This window comes from Miniopterus natalensis, chromosome 17, assembly GCF_054644295.1.
Source record: "Miniopterus natalensis isolate mMinNat1 chromosome 17, mMinNat1.hap1, whole genome shotgun sequence".
NCBI lineage: Eukaryota > Metazoa > Chordata > Mammalia > Chiroptera > Miniopteridae > Miniopterus > Miniopterus natalensis.
This window is the reverse complement of record NC_142097.1, coordinates 38,628,883-38,656,665: the sequence shown is the minus strand read 5'-3', so window position 1 is coordinate 38,656,665 and position 27,783 is coordinate 38,628,883. Positions and strand designations below refer to the sequence as shown.

At 39.6% G+C, this 27,783-nt stretch overlaps 1 protein-coding gene across 1 annotated transcript; it reads right to left on the bottom strand.

The window, feature by feature from the left end:
• Positions 1–27,783, bottom strand: GNA13 (G protein subunit alpha 13). The gene is made up of 4 exons (XM_087826319.1): positions 27,486–27,783; positions 24,939–25,165; positions 8,641–8,691; positions 1–5,427 (listed from the first exon to the last, which is right to left on the bottom strand). Exons 1-4 carry the CDS (start codon positions 27,766–27,768, stop codon positions 4,855–4,857), a joined length of 1,134 nt encoding a protein of 377 aa, XP_087682445.1. The 5' UTR covers positions 27,769–27,783; the 3' UTR covers positions 1–4,854.

Here is a 27,783-nt window from a genome sequence, read left to right as displayed (position 1 = left end):
TAGTTTATAAATGTTTATTAAATGTCAGTAATCTTTACAAAGCAAATATTAAAAGCAAGAGGCAAAAATTTTGCAAAATATGTACAAAAGTAAAAGGCCTTAAAAATGAACTAGCAACTCATTTTAGAAAACCCAACTAACTGTTCTTTCCACTTTCAGACCAACCTCCTTTAGAAATAATTTATTGCCAATCCTGAACTAAAGCACTGACAGAAAATAATTTACAATATCAGATAACGTGCTTAGTTCCTGGAAAGTTATAAAAAGATACATGTATAAAAAAATTCTAAGCCGCAAATACTTTTATACAGAACTAATACAAAGCATGTTTGGTTAGGTACAGTATCTATGAGGTTGTTACAAAATATACTTTTAGACAAGGCTCCTTGTGGTAAATGAGCTCTCCCCATAGGTAGAGTACTATATAGAAAAGCCAGTGAAAACATTTTCTGCTTCTGCTCTAAGAGGTAAATAAAAGGGGAATGGTACAGTTTGTTGCATTGTTACATATGCTTTCCATGAATTAACCCCTACCGGCCCCTTCCTTTTTCCACCATGGTACCATCAAACAGGCATGATTGAGGACAAATGCATCACTTACTATGGCAGGAAATGTACAAGCTTTCTAAATACAAACCCAAGTCAGATACCAAGGAAGTAGCGTACTATCATGATATGCATAGTGGGTCAGCATACTTCAATACATCTGGAAACTTTTATCATCAACAGATTTGAATAGATCACAAAATCTCTTAACCCAGAAAGTACTGCCCTATCATTAATACTTTTTGGTCCATATAAATCAGATGGCATTTGAAATCAGATGGTTAGACCTGGATAAAACAAGAATGAAATATTTACTTAAATGCTAACTATACATTCAAGTACAGACATAAGAATGTTAGCAGTACAAACACTGTACTCCACTGATGTTATGAATCACTTACCCGCCTAAGGCTAACATCAACTTGGTGGTACTTGAAAAAAAAAAGCCATGAAATCCAACTTGTTTAAAATGTTCAGGTTTAGACTTATACTTCAATTTCTAGTATAAAGTTATTAAGCCCTAGCCTCGTACCATAAAATAATGGGTATGTATTATTTGGAACATGGAGACACGTACACACCCACTCACATGCAATCCCTCTCTTCTTCATGTTTACTAGACAAAAAGCCAACCTGTTATCCCATCCTTAACAATAAATCAGTGCTGTTAGTCAAGCAGCACAACACATGACCACATCGTAGGTGACTAATGGAACTTAACCTGTTGATATGATGGGAGATAAAGTGACTCAGCACTGAGTCAGATTTCCAGCTGAAAGAGACACGTGCAATATTTGTCCTGATTCCTCAAATAAAACTAAAAGAAATGAAAAGGTAACAGAGTAACTTTCTCTAGTTTTATTAGGGAGTTTCTTTTTTTAACAAATATTTCACTGAACTTTACAGGCATGATTTCATATACAGAAATAACATTGCTACAAACTGCAATGGAGAGAAATCTTATTTCAAATGGCTTGGTTTGGGGTTTTGTCTAAATGTATCATTATATAATGAAAGCACCAATTTGAGGACTTCTCAAACAGTGATTTGAGTTTCAGAACATTAACTTGGTAACTTTATTCTTCATCTAAATAAGGCATAACTGGGTATGTGTCCTAATGCTGAAAAGACATCTTATTAAAAGCATAAACACAAGTATTTGGGTATACATTGGAAGTTAAGGTTTACTCATTCCTTCTTATAAGAAATTATAGGACATAAGATTTCTGTCAAATCTAAATACTTCTGATCATTTCTGGTAGTAAGGGCATCTTCCTTCCTTCCTTCCTTCTGCTTTAAACCAAGCACTGCCATCAACTGAACAAGGATTCCCCTAAACAACCTCACTCGAGAGATTCACCAGAGGATCCTCACTTTGTAAAAAATACATGCCAATGAAACTTCAAAGAAATCAAAACAAAAACCAATGACCTTTTTTCAGTCCAAGCTGCCTTCTTGGGTTGCGGTTGCTCCCTAGCCATCAAGTGCCCTTTCCAGACAGTAAGACTGAAATGAAGATTTAAACTTAATACAATATTTGGCAGAAAGTAACGATTCAGGTTATTAAAAATAATACTGAAGTGGCAGAGGCACGCCTTGACTTATTTGGATCTTCAGAAAGCACATTTGACAAAACTGTTTTTCTATATAAAAATCAAGACCCTAATGTGTGGTGGTTTTTGATTTGTAAGGCAACTCTGTATACTATAAATTTCTTCAAGGTCAACGAAGACACTCTATGACATTTCTTCAGAATTAAACCAGAAGGCATTCAGATTCAAGAACAGAATGTAAGAGAATTAGGCACATCTTATTCCAAATAACCATGAAATCTTAGAGTAAAGCTAAAACATGAAAGAACTTTCCATTTAAATCACTTTTTTAGAGGCTAGGGGGAAATTGGCATAGTGAAATCTATAAGCACCCTTTCAATTTTGTTCACTAAATGTCACCTCTGTCTTCATATAGTGGTATTTCAAAAGCATCTGGTTTGCATGACATAGGTGTAATGACTCCTTCATGTGGTTTAAAAATACAGTATCTAAAAAGTGTGGACTAAAGCATTCAGATTGAACTTTACAATTTTACTGAGTGTCTAAACAAGCTCACCATTAAACATAAGTAATTTACTGCCTCAAAATATATTCTAAATTTTACTATAATGTTGACTCTGAGACATCACACACATCAGGAAAGAAAATCACAAATGCCCAAGATAATGAAGTTATCTGTTTGGTGTGTCATTTCTTGGTGGTAGTCAACATGGGGAAACCGGTGATTTCTGCTTTGTCAGGCAATATTTATGGTTCACATCTGTGGATCTTAAAGTTTCCTCATCATACAGGGAACTCACTTCAGCCTTCGCTGGAGTTAATGGTTTGGCCCTCCCATTAAACTGTTTGCTAAATTTACACACAGGCTTGCCACCAAAGGGCATCCAAATGTTACTGTGCGTGTATGCAGATATTCACCAGCACTGAAATTATTCCAACTCTGAATTTAAACAAAGTATTCTTTTTGGCAAGAAGCACTAGATGTAGAATTGTTCAAACTGTGCATGTGGGCGACAGGTCTGGAGGCCATTTATCACCAAGGCATGAAAATACTGAAAGTGACTATAAATGTCATGCCAGTGGACGGAACTGCAAGTGCAAGAAAAATCAGGCACGAAGAAACCATCCCTGGTTAGATCACGGAAAAGCCCTAGTCTCATACTAGATGGCAAGGCAGATGAAGAGCCACTGTCTTGGAAGCACTGTGTGACCCATAACACTGACCCACCTTTCAAGAACTTCCAGCCAAGAAAATACCTGAGAACCTAGTCAGCTATACAGCAAAGTGATGGTATCACAGTCTTAATCACAACTTTCAGGAAAAGGAGAAAAGCTGCCAGACTTTCCAAACTCCCCAGCCTTGTCCATCTGTCTCTACTCCAATTCCAACACTGCACTTACCCTGCAAGCCAGTATTTTCAGTATTGCAAACCAGCCATTCTGAAGAACTCACTGTGAATGTATCTATCATCACAAAGCTACCACATAGGTGTGTTTTCATTTGGTAAGTGGCACAGGGAGGTCAAATGCAATCATAGTTCGGTGTGAACTAAAATAATTACCTCTTATTCTCAGGAAAGTCCTTAAAGCATTCCAAAGGTACTTCACTAAAGTTGGAATTTCATAAACAATGGTATATACAAGCACATACTGCAATTTTTTTAGTGACACACCAAGAACGAATAGGAATTTGAAGTAATACTTTCTTGAATAGTTTGACATGAAAATACTATAAGCTCCAAATGAACAAAAGAAATCCCATTAATGTCACTGAGCTGCTGGGAACAGACAGGAGAGCAAGAGAAAGACGACGTGACGGTACAAATCGGTGTCCTACGTAAGGCCCCAAAGCACCCGAGGCAGGGTCTACAGCGGGGAGTAAAACCCAACAGTCTGGAAAGGGTATGTTTATTTAGAAACTTCTGTTATCAAACTGCCTGCCATTTTTAGGTACTGCTATGGACAGAATGTTTCACATCCAGCACTTTTGTGACATATTTAAATAGGAAAAGGGTAAGTTACACTTCACTCCTAACTCTGATCTTTCACTATATATGGCACTTGCTTGCCTTCTGCTCCCTCCGTACCATTTGTGAACTTTCATTAGCATCAAACCAGAAATCCTCATGTAAACTTTAAAACAATAAAAACATTTCCTTTAGGAACCACAGAAACTGAAAACAAAGTAAATTCACTTAATTTATACTTTGTGTCTGAAAGTAAGGAAAAGTACATGAAGGCTACATCTGTGTGAATCTATAGAGTGTCATTCCTAACATCAAATGTTTTCCAACAGCCATTTCAAAAAGGTCGCCATGAAGTGAGCACGGGGGCGCTGCCAGGCGACAGACACAAGGTATCTTGCTTGTTTTAAATGGGATATTCTTAACCTCATACCTACAAATATTTAAGGGCGCCTTCTACACTTGGCACTACAGGAGAATTCAGTTTGAAAAGTGGAAGGATTTAGAGCCCGAACTATCCTCGTCTGAGGTTTGGCAGGAAGCTACAACTCCCCTCTGATGGAAGCCATCATGAAATGACCGAAGCCTGAGCCCCAGCAGGTGCTGGCCACGTCCCTCAGCCACTTTCAGCCGCAGACCCAAGTCCGCTGAAGAAGGACCAAGATGCCCAAGAATGTCAACACAGAATCAAGATTTTTCTAATTCCTGTTTGTAAACTATTTTAAAAAACAAAACAAACAGAAAACAATAAAAAAGACAGAAGGGTATTAAAACAGCGAGTCTTTTGTACGTCACTGGAGCATAAGCTGCTTGAGGTTGTCATGGAGAATAGTATCTTTCACGTCGCGGAACACCAGGCGGATGTTCTCTGTGTTAATAGCCGTGGTGAAGTGGTGGTAGAGGGGCTTCTGCTGCTGGTCCCGGCGTTTGTTACGGAAACATTCCACCAGGAATTTTTGGACGTCTCTTAAGCAGTGGGGATCCCCTTCAAATTCTAAGAAATAGTCTTTGATGCTCACAATCTGCACTTTCTCCTCGAGCAAATCTGTCTTGTTTAAGAAGAGAATTATGGAGACATTGCTGAAAACCCGGTTATTGACAATTGTTTCAAAAATGTTCAGAGATTCTGTAAGGCGATTGGTGAGTCGGTCTTCCATAAGCACCTGGTCAAATTCACTTGAGGAAACAAGGAAAAGTATTGACGTCACACTATCGAAGCATTCAAACCAACGTTTTCTTTCTGATCTCTGACCACCTACATCAACCATTTTGAAAGGAACATTTTTAATTTCAAAGTCGTACTCATGAATGCCTTTGGTGGGCCTTCTGGCAAGCAGAATATCTTGTTGTGATGGAACGTAATCCTGGAAAAGGAAAAAATCATTTTACACTCAGGAATCCAAAAGTAATTAGAATTTCTAATGTACTACTAAGTGGTCTAGTGAACGGATAGACAAACAAAATTATCTTTTTAATGACACCTCTCGATAACAAATCACTACAAATGAGCAGTACCTCCTATTTTTTTTTCCACCCCTGGTCAAATTTGAGTATTCTACTCAAACTTAGGTCTTATCTACCGACTCCTCACACCCCCGCCCCACTGCTGTGTATCCACCTTCAGGATCACTCCTCACCATGACCCACTCTTAGTGTCAGCCAAAGTGACCTCACTGCTCATGCACCCACCTGCTCCTGAGGTCTGAAATGTCAATTCATGAGGATCATTTCCCAGTTCAAGGTTCTGCCTCTCTCTCTAGCCCATTCTAAAAACCGCCTTGATGACTAAGAACTTCTACACTGGTCACACCATCGCTGCTACACTACAAGCATGGAAAACACTTCCTCTACCATAATTAAGTGAATTTACTTTGGGCCACTTCCTAGGTCTGCTTCCAGGGTACAGTGTAGCTGTGTTCCAGCTATCTCATCTACTGACACAAGCAGTCACTTACTCTGTCAGCACTTTGCCTGTGAAATGGTGACCATGGCTGGTCTACCTGCCTCTAAGGGACAGTTTAGGCAAAGATCAAATGGGCCCTTCTCTGTGAACAGGATCAGTCAACTACCAGACCCTGAACAGACGGAAGCTGCTGGTCTTAGAGTCAACGGCTACCCCCTGACGCTGCACTTTGTTATGCAGTGTAACTGGTTCTTTCTCTTCTCAGGCTATCATTTAATTGTCCTCTGCTTGCTTTATGTATATTAGCTTTGTCTCTGACAGGAAGGAATTTCTTAAATACAGGGATCAAAGGACAAAACAGCTAACATCGAGCATTTATTACACACACTATTCTGAACACATTACTGGGTGCTATGGATTGAATGTGCCACTGCCCCCCTTCCCCCTCCCCCCCCATATGTTGAAGCACTGAGAGTTAATGTGATTATATTTCTGGAAGTAACTAAGGTTAAATGAGTCATATGGGCAGGGCCCTAATCAGAGAGTGTTCTCAGCCTTATGAGGAGAATGAGAAATGCTCTCTCCGTGAGTACGTGCTAAGCAAAAGCCATGTAAAGAGTGACAAGGCCACATAGTCTGCAAGCCAGGAAGAGTCCTCATCAAAAAGGCCTATGCTAGCTAGCACCTTGATCTTGGGCGTCCAGCCTCCAGAACTGTGAGAAATAAATGTTGTTTAAGCCCACCCAGTCTGTGGTATTTGTTATGGCAGCCAGAGCAGACTAAGGCATGGGTTTATTTCATGTAATTGTTCCACACCCTATGAGGTTGGGTCTCTTACTAAGCCTATGATATGGATGAAAAAACTAAGGTTTAGAAATGCCCAAGGTCACAGAGTCAGTCTGTGATAGAACTGGGATTGGAACCTAGGTGGTCTGGCTGCAGAACCCATGCGCTTGACCCATGTGCTCTTCTACCTCCCAGAGGGTCATGGGGCTGGGCACACAGTGGGGCTTCAGCAGCCCTGGTACATCAGCCAGAGATGGAGGAGCAAACGCACCCTCTGACTTGTCTAATGTTCACGGAACGGGTGGCTGAGGTGCAGCACACCCAGGTTTACCCCTCCCTCCTTTACAGCTACCAACTGACTACAGCCCTTTGTCTTTTTATTCCAGATGTGGCTGCATTTGTCCTCAACATAAGACAATGAGAAACCAGTACAAAAGTCACTGAAGTTGGCCTACAGCTATTCCTTCAAAAGCCACTTGTTGATGCCCAGTGCGTGTCAGGCACCATCACTAGGCATCAAGAACTGACCTCTTGACAATCAAGATGAGGCCCCTGCCCTTATAGAAAGAGGCGGGTAAAGCGGCCATGAGCGTGAAAGTAAACAAATCAACTGTAGTAATCAGAGCACTGAGGTTTAAGAAGAGCAAGGGCTGACACTGAAAACAAGAGGCAGGGGCTTACTTCAAATGGTGTGCTCAAAGAAGGCCCATGTGGAAAGGCGAATTAAGAGGTCAGTGTCTGGATTGGAAAACATGAAGTAACTTAAAAATTAGTTTCTCTTCTAAGGCTTCTCTTCTCTTAACTTTTGTTAAGGCTTATAATCTGACCAGATGAAAAAGTGACTAAGTCTTAATAAAAAGTTTCACTGATGTGGACTCAGTAAAACCATAAATATGGAGATCCCAGCTTCCAGAACACCTGTGTCTAAAAAACAGGCAGGAGAAAAACACTAGTTTTAAGGGCAGAAAAATGCAAGTTAGCCAAATACAAAATAAGGGAAAATACCAAAATTATCCTGCTAGTGCAAAAAGAGGGTACTCTTTCACGTGTCCTAGATCCATTAGTGAGTTACCTCCCTACTTGTACGGGTTTCATGTTGTGCTCTTCTTCGGTTATACTTTAACGTTTAGTACCTCAAAGAACTATGAGATCATATTAAAATTTTTAACAAATCTGCTTTAAGAGGAGGCAAACGAAACTACACTAAACTTAGCAGGTAACAAATTACTCTAGGGCAATGGCTTCCAAACATTTTCTAGGCAGCAGAAACCTTTCTTCCAATGACGTCTTCTGCACGAGTCCATTACAGAGAACAGACAAGGCAGCTGCTCTGCCCGCAGCAGGCCCAGGGAGCCAGGGCCAGCCACGGCCAGCCACCGCCAGCTGCGAGTTGCTGGCTCTGAGGGAAACAAGGCAGGAAAGTCACAAACTCTCTTTCCAAGGGCAACTCCTTCTTCCAGCATGGCGTCCCTTCATCAGGCCTTCAGAATAGCCCTCCTACACTATAGCTCAACCTACCGGGGTCCAGAGCTGGAAAATACCGTTTTCTGAAATGTTTTTAAGTCAATTAACCCACTGTGTTCTGTTTCTACTTACAAAAAACCCAGACGATAGTGAAGTAGAATATATAATGTGCAATCTCATTTTCAAACATAAACTTCTTTCTCTAAACAGTTTTACTTTCATGAAGCAGTGGATAGAGCATTCCTTAAGGGAACGGCAGAGACAGGATGGTAGAGGGAGAAAAGTAAAGCAGAACAGCCAGAACACTGCCACTAGGAAACAGAAAGAAGCAAACAGCTTGGTACATAATTTTTCTAAACTTCTTAACATCAATATCCTGACTTCTGCTTTCAAATGGCACTAAATACTCAGTTAAAAAACTTACTGGTTCTCCAAGTTTATCCAAGTTATCCAGGAAATATTTTACAGATTCACCCTAAAAGCAAGAAGAAAACAAACAGTTATTAGGGCTTAGAAATGGAAGATTTTGTTACAACAGTTTATATTAAACTGTCTGGTTGTACACTTAATCCAAACATAGTTTGCTACAGACTGAACACTAACCCCACTAAAAACATATAAAATGTCTGCCTCGGCCACAAAGTGCCACAGCCTGGTTAATTTCACAAATGCTTTACGTAAGTGATACCCCCAAGTGATCATCTACGTGGATAGGGTTACACGCATGCTTTTGATATCAACCAAAATTTAAGTGAGATTCTTTTTGTCCACATTTTTCTACCGCAAGTTTATAGCAATGGTGGTTATCTCCAGAGACAAGAGCAAATCAGAGACGAGGGGAGAACACCGTATAAAAAATCTTCCAGTAACTGGCATGTGCCTGGAGACACACCTTGCTGTGGAAAATTTTTGAATAATGCTGCAGGTCCCGTCTCCAACAGGTCGTCTTTTCCTGAGCAACCAGCCTGCTCTCTCTGAGCTGATTTCAATTGGCCCTCCAGGCACCTCAAACATCTAAGCTGTGCGAGACAGAGTGTGTTCCTAAGAGGGAACACTTGAACAGTGGGCAGGTAAGAGGAACCCAATTCGGGAAAGAAGGCTCTAGGTCTCAAGAGTCTCCCGGCGCTCTCCCTGTTATCACCTTCCTGCTGGACTTCCACTTGGACATGGCACTTTCCCTGCCTGAAGTGGCATCCACAAGTCCTGAAGGAAGGATTCCTTAATGTATGAGAGACTCCTGGGAGGAACTTGCTATACTGTAGGTTCCGATGAGGGGGTAGTTTCTGCAGTTCAGGTGATTTCTGGAACCACACTTTCAGTTCCAAGAAATTAAAGCAGCCGTTCTCACAATTTTTGGTCTCAGGATCCCTTTTCACACCTTAAGATTCTTGAGGATCCCAAAGAGACTTTGCTCATGTGGGTTATAGCTATTGATATTTACCATATTAGAAAGTAAAACTGAGAAATTTTAATAAATATTTTATTAATTCATTTTAAAATATCAATAGTAAACTCATTACCTGTTAATGTATTTTAGTATATCTTAATAAAAGACAGTGAGACACTCATCTGCTTCTGCATTTGAACTGTTACTTTAGGTTGTTTTGGTTGAAGTATATGATGAAAATCTGGCCTTATACAGAAATGTAGTTGGAAAAGAGAGAAGTATTTTAATAACTTAACAGCAAAACATTTCCTGAAGTACTAGCAAACTACTAAATAGATGTTTGTGCTCTAAAATGGCTAAGTCCAATATTTTAAAGTGGCTACATACTTTCCATGCATATTAAGTCCTTCTATTTGCAATGCTGAAATGTTTCAGAGAAAAAAAATCAAGAGATGAGAGAAAACTAGAAATCTGTTTACTCCTTAAATTAATTACAACTGTGACTTGTATTGCTGTATTATATTGCATCTACTGCCATAATAAGGTTTTTATCTACCTATAATATACCTTTAATTTTCATCAGTTTTATAATCCCCAAGCTAAGTCAGGTCAAAATGTTTTCTGAATATTTATTAAGCGGGCTTCATTAAGCATATGTTTGGAGAAATCTATTCAATAGGAAACTTATTAACTTGCCTTTAAAAGTGACCTGTAGGTTTTTTAAAGAAATCAGTAATTCACTGATAATTTAATACAGTGATACACTAGTAATTTAAGCCCTGCAAATATCTTTGTGAAGCCCCATCTAAGTAAGAATCCTTTTGCACAATATACTATGCATAGACTTTGTGTAATATAAGCTTTTCCACATAGTATCTACTTATGTCAGTTTTACAGCAAGAATCAAATGCCAAATAGAAATAAAGTACAAAATGAAAAAAGGGTGTGATGAGAGTTGGTTTAATGAATCAAGACTCTTAATTTCAATCTAAGGAAATGGCTAGTAACAAAGATAATTAAAGACTCAATTTCCCATCCCATTGTCCCTTCTCTATTGTATCTTCACATATTCACATGGAAATATGAAATACAACATGATATTGCTCTGCTCACACTATTTGAAATCTAAGATAACATTATACTCAATTCCTTAAAGATAGTAAACATAAAACCAGGCCTGATTAAAGAGTTGGTTCATAGCTTTGAAAAGGGCTCTAAAGTGAAAAGATCTTGGAGTCATCCTATTTCAAATATTTGAAATATATCACCTCTATAATGGGTTCCATGTCTTTCTTCTCCCTTTCATTTTAATTTTAAAATAAAACATAATAAAGAGGCTAGCAGGGTAGGTAGCCAACTCCTGGTTCTCAGAGCCTGTCATGGTGCAATGTCGCCTCTCCTTTCATTTACTGCCCTCCCAACACTCTCATTTTGCCTGGTCTTCACAAAGGGCCTATTTTATTGTTCCTTATCTTTGAGATGGCCTACTTTTTGTTTAATGACGTTCTCTATTCATTTTTATTTGGAAAAAGCTTGTCGAGTATTGATGTGACGCACAGTACATGTTTTTAATAAGGGTGACATTGTCATCTTTATCATCAAAGCATACTTAAAGTACTACCACTCATGCCTTTTGTTTGGTTCACAAGGAGTGAGACAGTGTTTACTTATAGTCAAAGAAATATAAGCTATTGCTCCTTGCTCTGTAGATAGTTCAAAATTATGTAGACTCCAACTGAATATAGAATTTCAAATTTCTTGCTAGCATTTTTAAGTGCATCACTTAAAACTTCCAGAAGAGCCAAAATTAGTTACAACATAAACCACCATAATACTTGAATTTTTTGTCAAATTAAATACCTAACCAGATTAATCTAAGATAATTTACAATAGCCTAAATAGAATGTCCAAAATACCTGTCTAATTTAGACAATTAATTTTAATTCTTTCTTGCATATAAGCTATAAAAATAAACTAGTACCCAAAATTAGAAATGAGATTTTTGAAAAGAACTAAGTTATTACTTTATTTTATAAACTGCCCTTTCCTTGCCACTGCTCACTAATGAATAAATTCCTTTTTACATCAAGTTTTTCAATTAGACTTAACCAAATAATTTACAACTAGATCTTAGTTTTTTAAGAGTATTCCTGTTGTCCCACCAAATTCCAATTTACACATAACACAAAATGTACAATGCAATTTAGTAATTCTCCTACTATAGAAGTCATAAAAAAGAACCTTATTTTATTAAAATGCTTCACCATAAAGATATGAGAAAAAAACTTTGCCATATGTCTAATAAGCATTTTTGGATACATGTGTATCTTATATTTATGCATGTATACATAATACTTATAAGCTATTCAATTTTGTTAAGAAAGTATCCAATACTCTCAAAAGTCTATATAAGAATTACAGTCACTTTTAAAAAGAATACAGGTTTCTGAGGCCAGCATTTCTTTTAAAAATCTTCCCTTAAAAATGAAATACAGACCCTGTCCGGGTAGAAAAGTTGGTTAGAGCGACATCTGGATACGCCAGGGTTGCAGGTTTGATGTCTGCTCAGGGGACATACAAAAGCAGCAACCAATGAATGCATCAATAAGTGGAACAACAAATCAATGCTTCTCTCTCTCTAAAACTCAACAACAAAAGAAATGAAATTTTAAATGTAAGAAGGGATTTTAATATTACAGAGATGGGCTAGCCCTAACATGATATATAACACTGCTTAACAGGTAACAACATAGTAAGCTTACACCATACTTATAGCATGTTACCATTTAGTACCACCAGTTTCTGTTCATTAATATATATATATATATATATATATATATATATATATATATATATACAAGAAAGAATTTTCCATATAAGTAAAAAAAATCACGTCCAGTTTCTAAGAATGCCTTATTAGTTCTCTGAGAAAATCACCTCCTGCAGGAAATGCTAATGTTGCAATACTAAGTGAACAGAATATAAAACTGTACAGAAAGTACAGAAAAGTTTATCTCAACACCAATGTTGTATGGAACGGCCAGAAGGAAATACACCAAATATCAACCAAGATGCCTTGGGGTGGTGGTATACGTGGCTAACTGATGATTTTCTACAATGAACATACATGTTTTAAATTTTAAACTAAAAAAAAAAAGAACCAAACTAATTTGGATTCTGGAGTGGAATTTGTAATTCCCTTAGAAAATAATTTTCCTACTTTTCAGTTTTCACATACAATAAAAAGCTTAGTTTTTGCCCAGCCAGCGTGGCTCAGCAGTTGAGCATTGACCTATGATCCAGGAGATCGTGGTTTGACTCTCGGTCAGCGCACATGCCCAGGTTGGTGTCTCAATCCCCAATGGGGGTATGCAGGAGGGGGCCGATCAATGACTCTCTCTCTCATCATTGATGTTTCTCTCCCCCTCTCCCTTCCTCTCTCTGAAATCAATACATATTGAAAAAATTTAGTTCTGAGAGATTCCTCAAAGCTAAAATACTTTTTTGAAAAGGGTCAATCATATACAATCCTAACAAAGAAACATTTAGATGTACCAGAACTAGAAACTTTCAGCAGTAAATTTTTTAAAATTTTCATAAAGAAATGACAATTGTTAAAAAAAAAAATTTTTTTTAAAATTGTTTTCCAACACAGGTCACACTCCCCAAATATAGTTTCAATTCCCCTGATAACTAAATAGAGGGGTCTGCAAGAGGAATTCACAATACCCAGGAGTCCTTGTGAATGTACACCAAATGGAAAGTCCTGCTCTATGATGTGCTACAAGGAATCTTGAAATCCCCACAACTCAAACATTACACAACAACCAACATTAAGTAACATTACCAATCAATGTTAATAAAGTAATTCTATGCCTAATATCACACGGCAGAGAGGAAAAGCTTTAATTACCTTCCCTTCCCCATCCACCCAGCAATCATGTCAGACAGCAAAGCAATGCAACCTATGAATGTTCCCAAATACTGATGAAGGTGGGAAATAGCTCAAAATTTACTTGGTTTATCAGTTCCCTTTCCAAGCCACTATTTGGTTAATCATGCTATTAAGGGGCACAGGAAAGCACGGTTGGTAGTGAATGTCAGACATGGGTTAAGGAGTCCTACAGCCCCTAGTTTGAATCATGGCTCTATCACCAAAACTACCTGTGGCCTTAACCTCTTATGGACCTGTGTTTTACATACAGAACAAAGTGAACTGGACTACATGCTCTCTTAGGTCTTTTCTAGGTTAGTAAACAGTGATTCTGCATACTCTCGGCAGAAAAACAACAAATACTACAGCATTTATCATTATCATTTGCAAACACTTGTTGGCTGACTTTATCTGCTCCCCACTAGATTGAGAACCTCTAGTAAGACAGCCCGACAGGCAGTTCTTAGTCCCCAGGGCCTGCCTACTCAGCCCAGAAGGTGAATGTATTCAATACATGTTTGCTGAAAGAACAAAGAAATGAATGAGTGCCATGTGTATAACTGATCAAATTATTGCCCCCACTAAATAAGAAATGGCCATAAGTAAAACAATCAAGTACAAAGTGTCTTGTGTTTGCCTGGCCTAACAGATTAATGATATTATTAACTGTATTAACTCTTCTTCTGAGGGAGAGATTCAAAGAAATTGGTTAATATAAACACAGTGTCCTCTTGAACTTTAAAAAGGCTTGAAAAACCCAACCTACTGAGCCAGGTGGTTGAAAGTGCTGCAAAGGGAAATGAGAACAATTGGCCTGACTTCAGACCATGGATCTTCTCTACTCCCTCTTCTGGCCGGTCCAGCCAGGCTTCCTCCTTAACCATGCCTCTTGCCACCGTCAGCAATAACCTCCCTGTTACCAAAATCAATGGACATGTCAGTCTTTACCTTACAAGACCTCTCAGCGGCATGTGGCACTGCTGACCCATGTTCTTCACTGAAACACTTTCCTAGCTTCCATGGCACTGCATGTTCCTGAACTTCTACCTTTCTGGCCATTTTGGCTAGCATGTCCTCTAAACATTTTCAAAAGGTTGAAGGTTCCTCAAGACTATCCTGAGCCCTAATCTCTTTATACCCTTTCCCTGAGCAAATGTACACATACTATAGATTTTAAATATCACGTGAATACAAACAACTCCTAAATTTCCACCTCTAGCCCATAGCTCTATTTTGGATCCCAGACTCGTGTGTCAAACTGGCTGCTTGATTCCATCTGCATGTCTCACAGGGTTCTCAACCTAATACACCTAAATTCAAGCCTTAACCTTCCCTCTCAAATTCTTTTCTTACACAGTCTTTTCATTTCAGCAACAAGCACCATCCACCTGGCTGTGAAAACCAGAAACCCAAGTCACTCTTAAAGAATGCCTCTCCCTCACCTCATATCCAGTGTCAGAACCCCAGTGATCTTCCCTACAAAGCATACCTTGAATCCATCATCTTCTCCACATCTCGATGGCTACCACCTAACTCTGGAGCTGATCCTCACCCAGAACATTAGAAAGAGTTTCGATACATATTTACTGACTGCGCTCCTCACTTCTCTCCAATTTCCATGTGCCAGCAAGCTCTCCCCACCTCAGGCCCTGAACACGTGCTCTTCCTGCCCGTTGAGCCCTTCCCTGGCTGACCCTTTCTCACCCATCGGTCTTAATGTAAAATGTCCACCTCCTCAAACCGTCCTGTTTTGTCACTGGCTCCTTTTCTTTTCCTTCAGAGCACTTATCACGTGTGGGATTGTCTGTCTATTTAAGTTCCTCCAACTAAGACCAGAGAGCAGAGATGACTTTCATTTGGTTCATTAGCAAACACCAGCCTACAACAAGTGCCTGCTCATTAACAGGCAGGTGTTCAATAAATAACATGTCACCGGACAGCTGCTGAAAGCTGCCAGTTGACTGCTACCAGACTTGTTAAAGACTAACTGACCCCCTGAAATCTGCTCTCCAAGGCCCTCTGGCCCTCACTGCCTTACATTGCTCTTCACTTTTCACACGACGAGAAAAGAAGTCAAATGATCATACTGACAATGTATACTAAATGTCATGCTCTAAACCGTAATACTTGCATACAGTATAAAATATAAACACATAGAAAACCATTAGATAAACACATATTCCTATCAAAGAATGCATTTCTACAGAATGAAAGGGGTTGTTTTTTTTTGTTTTTTTAATAAAGAGTCTTCTTTTTCAAAAGAAAGATTCTTTGCATCATGGCCAAATGTGCAAAATTCTATACAACAGGTGAAAACCTTAGTTTCTTACTAAATTGTAACACAACCTCAAAATTGGTTGCAATATTTGATGGTAACAATTTAAAAGGTTAAGGAAAAAATTAAGCAAATATAATTCTCTCTACCCTAGTCCAGAATTGAAATGTATATCATCTATATGGTAACAATTTTAAGCCCCTATAGCTAATAAAGACAGTTTTACTGCAAATGTAGCAAGTTAGTAAGTTAAAAATAGCACATCTTTTGCAGTGCAAGATTTTAACTCCATAGGCTAAATCACACTACTCTTTTTAACTCTCTCAACTAAAATGAAAAGTATTTGCAACTTTGTGAACATATAGCATTCAATTACTAGGTTTTAAAAAAATCAATAAAAATGACTTTAGACACCATCGTACATTTGAATAGCAACTTGTCTAAAGTAGAATCATGTATATCTTCTCATTTATTAGGCCTCATGTAGCAAAGTAGACCAGGCAATAACTTGTGAGTCACTCTAGCAACTCGAAAAACCTAGTGCCTTTGCTCACTGCTAGTAGCTTCCAAGAGTTTTTCTTTTACTTAATATCAATAAATGAATACAACGTCCCTTTATATCATGAAGCCTAAATGAAAACCACATGATGACTTAAGATGACAAATTCTCTATCCAACTTCTACTGAGACAGTTTATTCTATTTAACAGAAAAATAATTTAAAAAAACAATACCCAGGGAATAGGAAAACCGTAACCAAGATATTGAAAAGGAAAGTGAAAGTCTCTCATCCCAATTGCTCATTATTCCAGCTCTTTTTCTTTAACCTTCCTAGGAGGGTTAAAAGAAATGTCCTATTAACAGGCTAAATGTGTAACTGCTCCGGCTCAAAAAACCCAAGGACACAAACTATTTCTGGGAGGGAAGGGGGTGTAGAAAAGTTTTGTTTATTGGATACCATTGTTTTTAAAATGCCAAAGTCAATAAAAACATTTTCTTAGGGGAACAAATTTGAAATTTGTTGATTTTGCTCCATGAGGAAAAGTAGGAATTCTCTACTGGACCAATGTTTTAGTTGGTTTTTATGTAAAATGGTCAGAAGTTCTAAAATCTCATGAAAGTAACATGATATCTTTAAAAAATCATTTTATATTTTATAAATATATGGAAATTCTTTTACCTTGGAAAGGAAAGCCAAATACCCTCTTTAACCTGAATACTCACAAAGCCTCTGCCCCCCACAGGCGCAGGAAATGGAATACAGAGAAGTACAGCGGGTATGGTGGAGGGTCGCCGCGGGGGGGGGGGGGGGGGGGGCAGCAGAGCACCTGCACCTGTATCTCACTACACATCAGACTGCAAATCAATCAGTGACATATGTTCTAATGAGAGTGTAAGCCATATTCTGCATTATTTAGAATTCAGAATTTTTTATTGTTAATCAAGTTCAGAGAGTAAGTGAAATAAAAGTTACAGTGCTTTATTTTTTTAAAAGCTACATATGGTTTATGTGCATATGGCTAATGTTAATAATATGGTTCATATGTGTCAGGCACTGTGCCAAAGACTCTTACATGGATTACCTCATGTAATCCCTACAACAATTAATAACAGTAGGTCCTTGGATCGTCCCCATTTTTTGGTTGCAGAAACAGAAATTCAGAGATGCTGAGGGAGTGGCACAGCCAGGACATGAGTTCTGGCTGGCCATTTAGTTCCACTTTATCTCACGGCATAGTAGAAAACCATATCAAATCTTAAGGTCATCATATTAAAACCATTTCTAAATATGTTTTACGATGTGCAAAACAAACCCATACATTTGAACATGGTTATTTTCTAATTTGCTTGGAAGATACAAAGTAAAGTTTCATGTAGCAAAACCAAGTACACTGGCCTTATGACTGAGAACAAAACCAAAATAAATCAAGGAAGAGTAATTCTATTCAAGTATTCTACATCTACTGTAGAGTAGTTAGGGTTGAAAAAGTACACCCACTACACTGATTTAAAATTTTTTCATTAGTTTTGCCAAAAGAAGAGAGATTAAATTTGAAAGATTAAGATAAACAACTACCAGTGCAGCAGATGGTAACTTCCGTCCAATTCTCAAAACAAGACAATTTCCTTGCTCCGTATCAGCCCATTCTAATGCTCTGCTAATGTGGACATAACAAATTCTCTTGAAAAAATGTATCTTCCAAATGTGTGTGCGTGTGTGTTCACCACACAGACAAAAGTGAATTATATCATGTAGCTGGAAAAAAATGAAGTACTTTCAAATAAGGGAATAAAAATCACTGTTAATTTTCAGAAATAGGCACTTAAAAATACAGGTAGTTTCTAACTGTAACAAAAATTTACAACAAACTGCAATTTGGAATGCTCAAAAGTAGTATGAAAACTGTGACAATTATCCGAGAAATAGTGCAAAGGAGCTCAAAAATAATTTAAAAAGTGTTCTGATATCCCCTTCTCCAAACCAAGAGCAACTATATACCGGATATGTGGCAATTTCCAAATAACACTTTCCTAGAAAGATATATGGCTGCCTTTCAGATAACTGGTTGCCATCAAACTTTTATTTTTCAGGGCACATTAAAAAGCATGTTCATTGCCCTGGCTGGGTAGCTCAGCTGGTTAGAGCATCGTCCCGATACAACAAGATTGTGGATTCAATCTCTGGTAGGGACACGTACAAGCAGCAACCAATGAGTACATCAATAAGCGGAACAACAAATCAGTGTTTCTCCCACTCTCCCTCTTTCTCTCTCTCTCTTCCTCCCTCCCCCCCCCTCAAATCAATACAAATTAAATAATAATAAAAACGTTCACAAAAAAACACACAAACAAATAAATAAAAACCGTGCTTACTGGTGGAATTTCAAGATGAGAATTCAAACAGCCTCTACCATGATGAATGGTGGTTAGGTTGAACTGTACCACTCTAAGTTAATAGACTTACCATTAAATGTTACTTAAGTGTATTTATATCATAACTATAAGTTAATACAGTAAAAAAGGAATGGCACAAAGGTATTAAGAAAGTTCAGAATATAAAAAGAACTGTGTGAATACCAGTGCAATGCTATGTATTCTTAAGGAAACCTTATACATATTTAAAGAATGTGCTAGAACTTACAAGGGGAGTGGTAATATTTGAGGGTATGGGTGTTGGTCAGAGAGGCTGGGGATAAAAAAGAACACTCACGAATATATCTGAGTGCTTGCAAAATGGTTTAGTGGCTAGTGCTGTGGCCAGGAGTCAGCTTAGGTTCCAGAGTCCACTCTACCATTTACCAGCTGTGTGATTCAAAGCATCAAGGAATCTCTCTGCATCTGAATTTTTTCATCTGTGAAATGGGGACAACAGACATATTCTATTTCTCTCACAGCTGTTGTTTTTTGAAGGATTACATGATAACGTATGTGACAGAACTCTGAAAAGTACAAAGGCATTCTGATAAAATATAAGGTATTAAAAAGTGATGTAATTATGATTAGCACTTGAATTAATTTTCTGGAGAAAGAAATCAGCACCTGTTTGGGGCTAAGACGACTAGAAGCCTCCAGCTTGGTTGGGCTGCTGCCTGTCCGTGAAAGGGCGAGAGGGAATATTCAAGCCAGGGAGTCTTTGGCCATCACGCTTTCCTTAAAAGTGAGCTCACAAACCTTCCTCCTGGGTTAGGTCCACACTCTAGTAAAAAATTCTGAAACTAACATCTAGTTTTCCTAACAAAATGATTTCCTTGCTTCATCCCTTAGCTGTTTAATAAACATTTTCAGAGCAGCATAAATTACTGTTATCACTAGCTTTGTTTAGCAATAAAAGGTAATGCAGAAACCAGCAAAGTATTTCAATCCCCCTTCAGCATAGATAGCCCACATATCTCACAGCTAGTCAAGTTTCTATCCCTCCCACCCAAAAATATAAGACACAAACATAAACATGTCGATATAACATATCAAGACACATTCTTTTGTATGCATGCATATATGTACACACACAATCTCAGAAAGTTGTAGTGTATAAGCACATGCTAAAACATCTTTGTTTTTAATGTAAACAGTACTATAGCTCTAGGTCTCCAACGTTTGAATAAAATGCAACCACTCTGACGTTTGATCAAATTCACCAACAGGAAATCCTACCCATACAGACCGAAATTTTAAAATCTCTACAATCTTGAATGTTATATTATAATCCTTATCGTATATAGGCTGAAATATTTAACCATAACCCTAGAATCAGTAGACAATAGGTATTTAGCAACTTAAAGCCAAAGTCCTGCTTTGCTTTTATTCACAGAGAAAATGAACCAAGTCTTTCTCCAACAGAAACACATAATAGTTTACAACTGAAAGTAGTATTGATTCACTTTTTAAAGCAAATCCAAATTAGTGTTAAAGAATAAACCAATGCCTCTAACTCTACAGTATTTCAAATCCACGCTGCAGTGCAAATATATATTCTACCCCAACCTGAAGTTTAGCACTCAGCTCTTTTCAGCAGCCAATGCATGAGATTAAATACTTTGTTACATAGAATAAACTAACCCAACAGCTTGGAGAGGTGTAACTATCAAGTACAAACTGTACTACTTGAGTAAGAAAAATTAGGTCTAACTGATGATAACAAAGAAAACAGTTTGGTTTCAGGGACTGCAAAGAAAGGCTGGTTATTATAGGAAGTTGTATTAATGCTGTCAATGTTGTTTACAGAAGCTAGGAAGATCTAGAGTATTCCTCCCAGTGCCGCACACTTTCCTGTTCTATATAACCAGGTCTATAAATTTTGCTTATATGTCTGAATAAGTAACTATATAGTAAAAGTCCAAAAAATTTAATTAGCAATAATTCCTCATTATTTTGTTAGTTTTACTACATATCTCCAGTTGTTTCATTTCCCAGCCAACCCTGGACTTCCATCTCTTTAGTCATCTAACTTACCAAATTCCCTAATATTGTCACATAAGAGGGAGGTTTTTCTGAAGAGGGGCTATCTCCTTAGTGAAGTGGCAGGCTGAGGTGAATGTACAGCCAAAGCTGAGCATTACAAACATTGAATCCAGTACTAACATGGTCCACTTCTTAGGATACGGTATTATCCTCAGTAAGCTAGTGCCTAAGAACTAGAACAGTACCTTAAGCTATAACAACAGATTAGATTCTTTTTCCACAGTAAGCTATTTAGCTTACCCATAATGAAACTAACCAGAAAAGGAAATGTTTGCCTTTGAGAACGAGGGGGTGGGGGGTGGGGGAGGCGGGCGGCATTCATGTTTGCACCCAAAGCTATTGCTAACAAATGAATAGACTGCTAAAAACCTAAGCTGTGATTTCATTATCCTATCCCTTGTCCCAAAGACTAATAACAGGGCAGTCATTCATCTAAAGCAAAAAAGCCATAGAGGGGCTTGAAAGCTGACACTTTTTTTTTTTTTGCCTTTCAATTTGCATTAATAAGTTTAATACTCAATTGTTACTTGAAACACAAATGGCTAATTTTACCTGCTAACTCCTCCCATTTCCCGATGTTTAGTTTTTCTATCCAAGACTCAAGAATGTACATTATTATACACTGCAAAAAAAAAAATTATTCTGTAATACAAGGACTTCCCATCTCCTGGAAATTAACAAATTAGCATCCTATTTCCTGCAAGGAACTTAATGTGGGGTGTTCCTTTGTTTCTGGAATAACCTTATACAGAATGTCTAAAAAATGAGGAAATAAATGTCAGGCCCTATGCTAGTGAGAGGGAAAGACAAACAAGTCATACCAACGAGCCTCTACTTTAGCGGAAGAACCAAACAAGAATGCAAATAACTCAAGCCCACGTGATGAGGTGAGGGTCAGAACACAGGCCCACTACCAAGCGCACAGGCGGAGGATTCCAGCTGGGGTGACTGGGGAAAGTTTTGATCCTAAAGCACTGATCCTCAGTGTGGCCAAGGAACATACTCATCCACATTGTCTGTGGCTGTCTGCTAAAAACCCAGATCACTGGGTCCCATCCCAAACTCCTGAGTCAGATCCCCTTGTGATGACGTCTCGGAACCTGCTGTTTGGCTCTGTATCAGGCAAGCTTTCCAGTGAGTCCGATTCAAGAGGCAGCACTGGCCACATTAGTTTGATGACCACTCTTCTGAGTGAAGGAGGCCTAAGGAACACACATGGTAATTAAAACCATGACGAAGAACTTTGTGAAGAGCTGTGGAAGCAAACCAGGGTATGTAGGAACTGAGGAGTTACAGAGTATGTGCAGTGGCCAAATAAAATATACTGAATATATTGTTGGAATCACAGATAAGATAGCTAGAGTCCTGACTCAAATAAAGAGGATGAATTCTGTTCTGGAGGCAACGGAGAACAGGCAAAGCTTCCTGAGCAAACCCATGCTACATCTGACCAAGATCACTGGGGAGCCCAAGCAGGAGGCACGAGGACAACAATGGTGAGGAGCAAAGGAGGGAGTGGATGCAAGAGATGTTGCAGGGGAGAGAAGACAGGACTCGAGGATGGGCTGTATGCAGACAAGAGAAGGAACCAAATAGGACTTTGAGGAAAATTTTAAATGAGCCAAGTGCCTTCTCAGTGTCTGACACCATGCCAAACACCATAGAACATCCAGAAAGTATGAGAATCATTAGTTCAACATAATAGTTGAGCACCAGGTGTCAGGTGCCATTAACTATGTTAAAGATACACGGGGGGGGAAAATCCCTGTGCTCCAGGAGTTTAAAAGTAGATTTTGCCCTATATTACACCTTTTCCCTACTTTTATCAGGAAAATAGTATTTCTAGAACTTGTCTCTCCTTGCCCAATGTTGTCTTTGCTCCTGAAGCATCAGCTGGCTCAAGTCAAGAACATTCAGGTCCTCATCCTGAGTGGTTTTAGCTATTTGTTCTTTTTTTTTATTTTATTTTAAATATATTTTTATTGATTTGAGAGAGGAGAGGGAGGAGAAACATCAATGATGAGAGAGTCTTTGACCAGCTGCCTCCTGCACGCCCCCTGCTGGGGATCAAACCCACAACCTGGGCATGTGCCCTGACCAGGAATCAAACTGCGATCTCCTGGATCATAGGTCGACGCTCAACCACTGAGCGATGCCAGCAGGGCTTAGCTATTTGTTCTTAATGGCAAATACTAAGGAATGCTTTCTTAACAATGATGACAAGACAGTCTTGCTATGAAACTAAGATGTGAATGTCCAAATTCAGGACATGTCAGTGAAGCCCACCTTCAACTACATGGACTTAGGGAACTTTCCTACAGAGAGCTGTAGAATACAACTGTTTATTCATCCAGTCAATATGGACTGTATGCCTTTACAGATGATGTTTCTTCCCAACCTGGAAAAGAACAACATCCTGAAAAACCCTAAGAGTAGAAAGTATGGTTTGTTGAGAAAATGACTAAGAAGAAAGGAGACTGAGCAGCACCTAAAAGCAGGAGAGAGGGTGAAGGGAGATGAGACAGGGTTGTGTGCAGGAACTTATGCAAGACTCAAAACTCATAAAACAAATACTGACCAAAGGACAAAAACTAACCACAAGTCTAAGAACTGGATGGAGGTCACTTGTTAAGTTAAATTAATAATTTTCAACATATAATGCTGCCAGCTACTCAATTTTAACAATAATGTGAGATAATCTCTGCCTTTCATCAATGAACAAATTACTTGGTAAGACACACATACCAAAGAAGAGAACTATATAAGACAGCACATAAACAAGTGCTAGATTATGTGATACACAAGAGCCATAATTCAGAGATTAAGTATCAGTTTTATACAAAGTTATCGAGAACACTTTTCTAAAACTTTTAATAGCTACCACTGCTTCTGAGTACAAACTGTAACAGCAAAGACTGCTGGCTGTACATCAGTTTGTAGCCACACCCATAAATGTGGATCACTTTAATGCCGATGACATCACCAAACAACTTTCTAAGCAGTTTTACTTGTAACTGTCACTTTTTTTTTTTTTATCATAATACAATAAAACACTTCAGATCTGAGCTACCTCCAAATTGTATACAGTCTAGATTGCTATCATTCCTAGGATCTCTCCAGTCTTCGGCAAATAAAACCCAGAACACAATCAAAGCATTCACAATTAAATTACAAAACACTTGATTAAAAAAGAAATCTATCTCAATTATTATTTTTGAATCTTTAACCTAGATTGGATCCTTTCTCTTCCACCCTCTCTTCAATGCTCTGTAACAGTTACAAAGTTTTATGGATAGTCTTGTTTAAGACAAAGTAGAAAAAATAAATATAAAATAAAATCTAGGTGCTTCCTATGTGAAACAGAGATCCAAAAAATAACTAAGGTTATTTTGTTTAAGAAGATACATTTTAGCCAAGTGAGGACATAACAGAAAGATGGCCATTTATGAACCAGGAAGTGGGCCCTCACTAGACACTGAATCTGCCTACGGATTGATCTTGACCTTCCCAACCGCTAATACTGTGAGAAATGCATTTCTGCTGTAAGTCTATCGTAGTTTGTTGTTAGAGCCCAAATGGAATAGGACACGTGTTTAGTTTGTGCAGTAAATTATTGCTTTGGGGGAAAAAAAAAAGTTCCTTTTGTAAAATATTCTTAGAAGCCTTAAAAAAAAACACATGCAAAAATATGAAAAGCACAGTGACTGTTAAACATTATTAAGGACTTTAATCTCACTATATTAATCTGTATCATAAAATGAGTACCTCTAAAGACTAAATAGCACATTTGAACTTAGTTCAGTTATTGAACTCTTAGTCCAAGAATAAAAGGTTGATTTTTTTTAGAAGAATGAATATTATTGCTTTCACTGGGAGGTATTGTCAAAGGAAGAACAAAAGTAGAAGTGCCTACAAAAACCATTATGATCTTACTTTCAAAAAGGGAAAATGACCAATTAACTCTAACAGCGTCACCAAATCTATGGGGTTTACCTTATTTTCACCTTGCTTAGTAAAAAGCTCATCCATATAGCAACCCCATTTTCTCAGGCTAAAATTCTGCACAGATAAATTATATTGTGGAAGTCAGTGAAAAGGATGTGTAACACTCAGAAAATAAATGTCATTAAAATATAACCACAACATTTTAAAAGAACAAATCTCTTACCAGTTGAAATTCTCGACGTCGGTCATAGGCATTCTGTATGCCGCTGTCTGCCCATAATGCTCTTATAGCAGGAAGATACTGTAAAAAAACTCGAGTTTCCACCAGTCCTTGGGCCACCAAGGGTGAACGGGTGTCAAATGACATCATCTTGTCTCCATTGAGTTGGTTTGAGTTATCTCCCCAAGGAATATGAAGCTTCTCTCGAGCATCAACCAGCACCCTCATACCTTTGTTAAAAAAAAAAAAAAAGTTTTAGGAGTCCTTAGATTCTATTCCAGTATTATTTTCTTAAACTTCCTGACTACTCCAGGCCCACCTCCTCCAAAAATGGAGACCAACATCAAAACAGACATCCGTAACTTTTCAGAGTTTAAAAAAAGTTATTCACAGTCATAAAATTGGAGCCTAATTTAAAAGCATATACTATTAAACAATTGCTCTTTCTGAAGGATTTTAACATGTTCTAATTTATAAAATAACTTCTGAGGTAGAAGGTAGTCACAAGAGAACCAAAACTAGTGAAGAAAAAAGAAAGTATGCTGCATAGAGTGATGTCCAGGCTCTGAAGAAAATGGCTGCAACAGATTTTCTGAGCCCCTCAAAAAGATATTCTTTATGAAATGCCAAGTACCAAACATTACCGCTCTGGGTTCTGTTTGGTCTCTGAACATCCTGCTTAATCCAACACTGACTCTTTTAGGAACACATTCAAAACTCAAAAAAAAGTGTCCCATGCCAAGCTGCACATCTCGGTGTAAGTCACAGGATTGCCTTAGATTTCCCTAAAAGGAAGACCAAATGCAAAAAAAGATATAAAAACAGAGATTTCAACTCAGAGAGATTAGTTCAAACTCAATATCTCTATGACTAAACTGTTATCGTTGATCCATCAAACAGTCACACAACTACCAACAACTTTGTTTGGATAATTGGAAAACTTTTTCTGTCAATTTTCTGATCATGTCAACTCAAAAAAGTAGTTGTCTAGTGACTTACTACTTCATCTCTTACTCAAAGCTCAAAGTAGGTCACACTCAGCACACTGAAGAACCAGGTATTTACCTGGCGCATAATCCGTTGACATGTCGACTCAATTCATTGACATAATTCCTGAAATTTGGGATACCTAAAGGTACCCTGAGTTAAGGGCTGACAAGGTGGAGCCTGTGGCCTTGAAAGAGACCTTAATTACTTCTGCGCCAACCGTGAAGGTAGGATAAACACAACTGTTGGGCACAGTGACTGCAGGGCGCCGGGCCGCAGCCCTCCGCCGCCCCGCCCCGCCCGCCCCGCCCCCCGCCGCCGCTCCCCGCCCCCCGCCGCCGCTCCCCGCCGCCGCTCCCGGCAGCGCTCCTTCCTCGGTCCTGGGAGAAAGAGGCACCCAAAGGAGTTGCTTCACTACTTCCCTCCGAACAAAAAAATATCCCACTTCAAAAACACCGAAAAGACCTGAAATCTGTTTCCGACTCCCAGATAACTGCCACCCGGACGAACTCAAGGGAATCTGGATGCACCTGAAGGCCCAAGCTCTGCATCTCAGGCTCCGTTTCTCAAGTTTCCCAAAATGTCTTTCACCAAGTAGAAGAGACCTGACGCTGAGAAAAACGAAGTGCAACTTGGCGTGGCCCACATGACAAAACAACCACCATCTTCTCCAGTTCTTTGGAATCCCAGAAATAAAATTCTCCTGTATTCTTCGCTTAAGAACAAAGTATAGCTTTAACTTTTAAAACAACGTACGTCCACGAACAGAGCCTCTGACCCAAGCGGACACGGGCTCCCTGCCTCCCTGCACAGGTTCCACATCACCTGCAGGCCAAAGGTTCTTTACAGCAATGCACACGCTCATTTAAATAACAGAAGCAAGTTGCGGTGCCCCACTCAAGTAGTTATTAAAAAAAAAAAAAAAAAAAAGAGCGAGAGCGAGGGGAACGTGTTGCATAGTGATTACAGGCAAACATCCTGCCGAGCCGTGACACTGGGGCGAAAAACCACGGATGCTAATTTTTTTAGACTGACTATAACGGGTCTCCTCTTCCCTGATGACCCGCACAGGCCAGCATGACACCCTCAGGTTTCATAACCCGGTTCAAAAGGGCCCAGGGACTCTCACCCTTTGCCCTTGACAAGTGTCGGGCAAAAGTTTCCTGATTGCGACGGTTCCAGAACTCCCTCGCTCCGGCGGCGGCCGAGGAGGCCGGGAGCCGGGAGCCGACCGCCCCCATGTGACTCGGGTCACCCGCCAGGGCGGAGAGGCCGGCGGGCAGCGCGGGCCCGGGGCGGGGGGGCTGCGGCTGGCTCGCGGGTCTTCCTGCCCCGGCTGGGCACCCCGGGGCATCCCCTCCCTGGGGGACGAGGGCACCCCGCGCAGCAGAAGCGGTGCCCCGGGCGCGCCCCCTTCCCGCCCGTCCGCCCGCCCGCCCGCTGGGCCGGGTCCTCCGCCCGGGACTGAGCGAGCGAGGGCGGTGCCCGGCCCCGCGCCGGCCGCCGCCTCCCCGGGCCCCGAGCCCCGGCCCTCGGCCCCCCGCGCCGACCCCCGCCCGGCACCTTTGATCACGTTGCTGTAGATGGTGGGGCGGAACTCCTCGCGCGCGTGCTGGTCGAAGTCCTGCCCGTGGATGATCCGCATCTGCTTCAGGAAGGTGGACTTGCCGCTCTCGCCCGCGCCCAGCAGCAGGATCTTCACCAGCCGCTTCACGTAGGTCTTCTCCCGCGACAGGCATTTGTCGATCTCCTTGGACTTGCGCTGCTGCTCGGCCTCGCCGCTCGTCAGCACGCAGCCGGGGAAGCACACGGACAGCACGGACCGCGACGGCAGGAAGTCCGCCATCTTGCCGCCGCCGCC